Source organism: Penaeus chinensis, chromosome 21 (assembly GCF_019202785.1).
Source record: "Penaeus chinensis breed Huanghai No. 1 chromosome 21, ASM1920278v2, whole genome shotgun sequence".
NCBI classification, from domain to species: Eukaryota; Metazoa; Arthropoda; class Malacostraca; order Decapoda; family Penaeidae; genus Penaeus; species Penaeus chinensis.
Genome location: NC_061839.1, coordinates 17807106 through 17812105, shown reverse-complemented (window position 1 = coordinate 17812105; position 5000 = coordinate 17807106). Strand labels below are relative to the sequence as shown.

The 5000-nt window shown below is 32.9% G+C and overlaps 1 protein-coding gene across 1 annotated transcript in view; it reads left to right on the top strand.

Moving 5' to 3' along the window:
* Positions 1-972, top strand: part of LOC125036644 — a 14907-nt gene extending 13935 nt beyond the window's left edge. The window contains exon 8 of the mRNA XM_047629421.1: positions 204-972. Within this exon, the coding sequence (XP_047485377.1) occupies positions 204-370 (167 nt within the window). The 3' untranslated portion in view covers positions 371-972. The remainder of the gene's footprint in view (positions 1-203) is intronic.
* The last annotated feature ends 4028 nt before the right edge of the window (positions 973-5000 follow it).

Here is a 5000-nt window from a genome sequence, read left to right as displayed (position 1 = left end):
GATATAAAATCTACCGTTAATTAAATATTTGTCACTATGATTAGATGCCATTCAAATAGAGGAATCTTCATTCATTATATTTGCATTCTTTCCTTGCACGCGCTAGCTTATATTTGTGAATCTTTGCAAGCTATGCATACATAATTTTCAGAAATACTATTACTCATTGCTAACTTAGTACTATAATTCTTTTTTTTTCACAGAGAATAGGCAGAAACTCTACTTAAAATATGTCCAACTTCTAGAATGCTTCGGCTTCAAACTGATTTTTGGACACATATTAGATATCCCACGCCTTCTGTTCAAGAGGAATGGCGAGACACGGTCATGCTGCTATGAGCTGGTCTGGGCTCAGGACAGGCACTGGTAGAAAAAAGGGTGTTAGTCTGTGCCAAGTTTCCAGGGTTCATCATAAGTAGTGATTACAATGTATTCCACCCAAACTCCCTCCCCCACATATATATATATATATATACAGATAGTAATAATTTTCCCAAGTTAATCACTGATAATAATATAACACTGCCTTTGATATCAACGCTATTATCTTGTGAAACCAAACTGAGTGCTAGTTATGAAAATATCTACAAAATTCCAAGTCAAAAAGATGATACCAGTAATATGTTTCACCGAATACTTTTCGTTACTTCTTTTTCCGAAAAACGGTGCTTGGACTTGTTTACGGACGGCACCGCATTTTTGTAAACGTTTATTCTCGGTTCATTGAATAAATACAAAAAGTGTTTTGTAATAGACCTCTATCTTCAGTCTCTATAATCACAACTAAGCAAATTCTTGAGCATTACAGTTCCACAAACTAATTTTTATCATAGAAAACTTCTCTAGCCGGCAAGGAGTTTATCAGTACGCCCTAGTTACCGATCCTGATTTCCCCATCCCTTGAATTGGCGGGAAAATTAATACCATTGCTATCGATACTATGCCGATTTATTGTTATTGATGTTATGATTATTAATTTGCCATTAAACTATTTTAGACAATGAAATGATGCAAAAGACCCTTTCTTAAAGTGAAAGAAAGGGGTAAACAGGTGAGATAGGTAGTTTCTAATAACTGGCTATTTGGTGATAAAGAACTTGTAGAGCCATCTATGTGTAAATACAATAAATAAACGTGTATTACAGTGGGCATGGCATGTATTTTTACCACATGGGGCGAATGGGTTAAGAATATAGATAAAAAAATGAACAATTAAAAACTTTCCTGTTCAATCGAAACTATTGAAAGAGCAAGACAAGACAAATCAAACATTAGTTGAGTCACTGATAGGAGAAAAAAATAACTCGAGAGGAAATGTGTTCAAAGGCCTACAGCAAGTGAGCTTGGAACCACCTGACACAAGTGATCAGAACCGCTTTAACTCAAACTTTGAATTGCAGTAATAGTATTAATATTGTCACTTTGAAATCATAGAGTATTTATTTTAAATTACATTATACTTAAGGAGATCATTTAAACATTTATCAATCTAACATAATAAGTCTTGTTACTGAAGAGTATTTAATAAACTGTTGTGGAATAGGGGGCCACAGCATACATACATATATTGTTACGTCCATATTTATATGCATACATATATATTTATACATATACATACATATATAGTTCCGTCCATATTTATATGCATACATATATATTTATACATATACATACATATATAGTTACGTGTATATATATATGTATATGCATACATGTATATATATACATATATAGATACTTATATACAAACATATACATACATACATACTTACATATGCATACATACATATATGCATATATACATACATATTCATACATACATATACACATACATACTTATATATACATACATATACATACATGCATATACATACATACATATACATACACACACATACATACATGTATGTATATATACATGTGTGTATATATATATTACATACACACATATTATATATAAATAATGTATATATGTGCACACATACACACACATTATATATATATATATATATATATATATATATATTATAAATATGTATATATACGGTATTATATATGTATATATATATATATATATAGAGAGAGAGAGAGAGAGAGATTGTACGTGTTTCCTATTAAGTGGTCTAATAATTCATAGATGTATTTAATTTGGAGGGATAAGCATAACAGTTTTAACATAATCAATTTATTCCATATAGATTGCACAACCCATAACCATATATCACATAGCAAGAATATTGGTAATTAACGACCACATAGGTGGAATAAGCACTTGAAACACGGCTTGGTCAGAGAAGAGGGCATGAAGCATATGCAAATTTTGGCCTAATCTCCAGCCATTACATGCATAACAAAAAGGTTGCATATAATACATAAAATTAACACCACTTGTATCACCAACACAATGTAAAAAAAAAAAATAATAATAATAATAATAATAATAATAATAATAATAATAATATAAAAAGCAATTATAGGCAAAACAAAACTCACGATTAGGTGTTAGGTACTGCTAATGCAAGAATGGTCAGTGGTAAAATGACCGACCACCTAGTTTACAGGTAACAGGTAAGGGTATACCACCTCACATGCTCTTTACAGTCGAGGGAGAGCGAGTATAGCAAACCAATTTTTAGAAAATAATAATAACATTTGTATTAATTATCGCTTATCACCAAAATCATAGTCATACATCACATGCAATGTACATAAACCTTTTACATTTCCCCTTATTTAAGCTAAATTCCTCTGAATTTAGTCAGGTAAATTGCATCAAGTAAGGATATCAGCGCCAACATTTTCAAGACCTTTGATATATTCATTTCTGAATTAATGACCCTGACGACTCAGAACCCATCTCATGAGTCTCCCATTTGAGTTCCTCGTGTTACTTAAGTATGTTAAAGGCTGCTGATCAGTCTGAAGTAGAAATTCCTTACCAAAGAAATAGCTTTTGAATTGATTTATTGCCCAAATGATTGCAAGTAATTCCTTCTCAATAGTGGCAAAGCTCTTTTCTCGTTCTAGAAATTTACGGCCAGAATATGAAATTAGCATTATTGTACCATCAATATCCTGTAGGTAAAGCAGCGTCTAAGCCATTATCTGAAGCATCTGTTCGGAAATAAAAAAGTCTTAGAATAGTCTGGCAGACATAAGATTGGGTTTGACATAAGCTCAAATTTCAGTTCTTCAAAGCTTTTGATTTGCTTGTCAGTCCAACTAAGTTTATTATTACATTATTATATTTAATTATCTGACTTTCATTCAGGTCTTCGCACCAGTTAGGATAATTGAGAGTTTTAGCATTAATAGTCTTAACATTATTACAACCATTAGTTTCAAAGTACATAACTTCCTTTTCGTCCAGATCACAATATTCTGCCACACAAAGTTGAACTAGATTTTTGCTTTTCCACAGAGTCATTTCTACGATAGTATTTCTTTAACATCTCGATATGAAAGAACTTAGCCTTACTTCGGATATTCACTAGATAATCCATTCCGTTTTCTTTACACTCAATCACAGGATAAGGTCCACGTCACTGTATCATTAACTTATTGTTATTAGAAGGCAATAGTACTGAAACTTCATAATTCACAGTTAGTTTGCTATTTTTAGTTTCCATAACATAATACTTCTTATAAGATCTACTACGTTGGATGCAGCTAATCTTGCAGATTTCTTCAAACGCGATCTTAGATTAGTTATATATTCATAAATATTCTCCACATGAAAATTCAAATCCTCATTTGACCAGAGTTCATCTAAGATGCCAAGGGGGCCCCATACAGGTCGACCATATAGTAGTTCGAATGAAGAAAAAATTAAGGAATCATTAGGGATTTCTCTATATGCAAATTAAATAGCAAGGATATATCTATCCCAATCCTTGGATGTGTCAATACACAATTTCCCTAACACTGATTTAAGCGCACCGCTAAGCCTTTCTACAGCTCCATGACAGCTTGGATGGTATGGGGTTGTATAAAGAGCTTTAATTGAGATAAGTCGGTTTACGTCTGCCATCAGATCAGATCGAAATTGAGTTCCTCTATATGAAAGTATTTCTTTAGGTATTCCAACCCTAGAAAATATTTCTACTAAAGACTCTGCTACGGTGATTGAATAAATTTTCCTGAAGGGAACAGCTCCCGGGAACCTAGTAGTTTAATCTCTTAGTGTACGAACGTATATGTAGCCTCTGTCAGAACATGGTTAAATAGGTCCAACAATATCAATGGCCACTCTAGAAAAAGGTTCAGCAACAACAAGAATAGATTGCATAGGCACTCGGCTAACTCTGCCTTTAGCAGATACTTTTTGTCAAACAAGACATGACCTGCAATAGCGTTACTTCAGTAATTTGTCGCGATACAAATGGGTACTTCTATACCTGTCAGCTGCTTCAGCCATCTCCGAGGCACTGGAAAATTCACGTTCCTTTAGAAAAAACGCGTAATGCACAATGACAACTCTAAAGAAACTATTCCCTAATCGTAAAATCAAAAAGAGAATCATAATTCTTATGGACACTACTAAGAGAAATCCATCTATCTAAATAAGACTAAGAGTTGCACATATGATTCTTTATCAGTACATTTACACCCCCTAAATTTCCTCCTATACATTTCGGAATCAACCCAGTAGCTTCTTAATAATCATTAATTTCTTCAGGCAGAGATACATATACTTTAAGTGCACAGCCTCTTAGTAAATATCCCAAACGTACATAATAATCCTTTTTTTCCAATTATGTAAGTGAGCTAAACGTTCAGATCTAAGTAAATAAAAAATTATTATATGTAGGAAGCCTATGGCCATCATATTGATATTAGCACTTGCATTAACATCAACAGTTTCACTTCTTTCGCCAGAACTCAATTTAGCTAAATACGATTTATAAGTTCTACACTTCGCTTCTTATAACTCGAGCTCAAATTTCTGAAGTACTCGTTCAGCTGCTCGCTCTTCCCTCTGGCTTTATCTTTAGCTAATT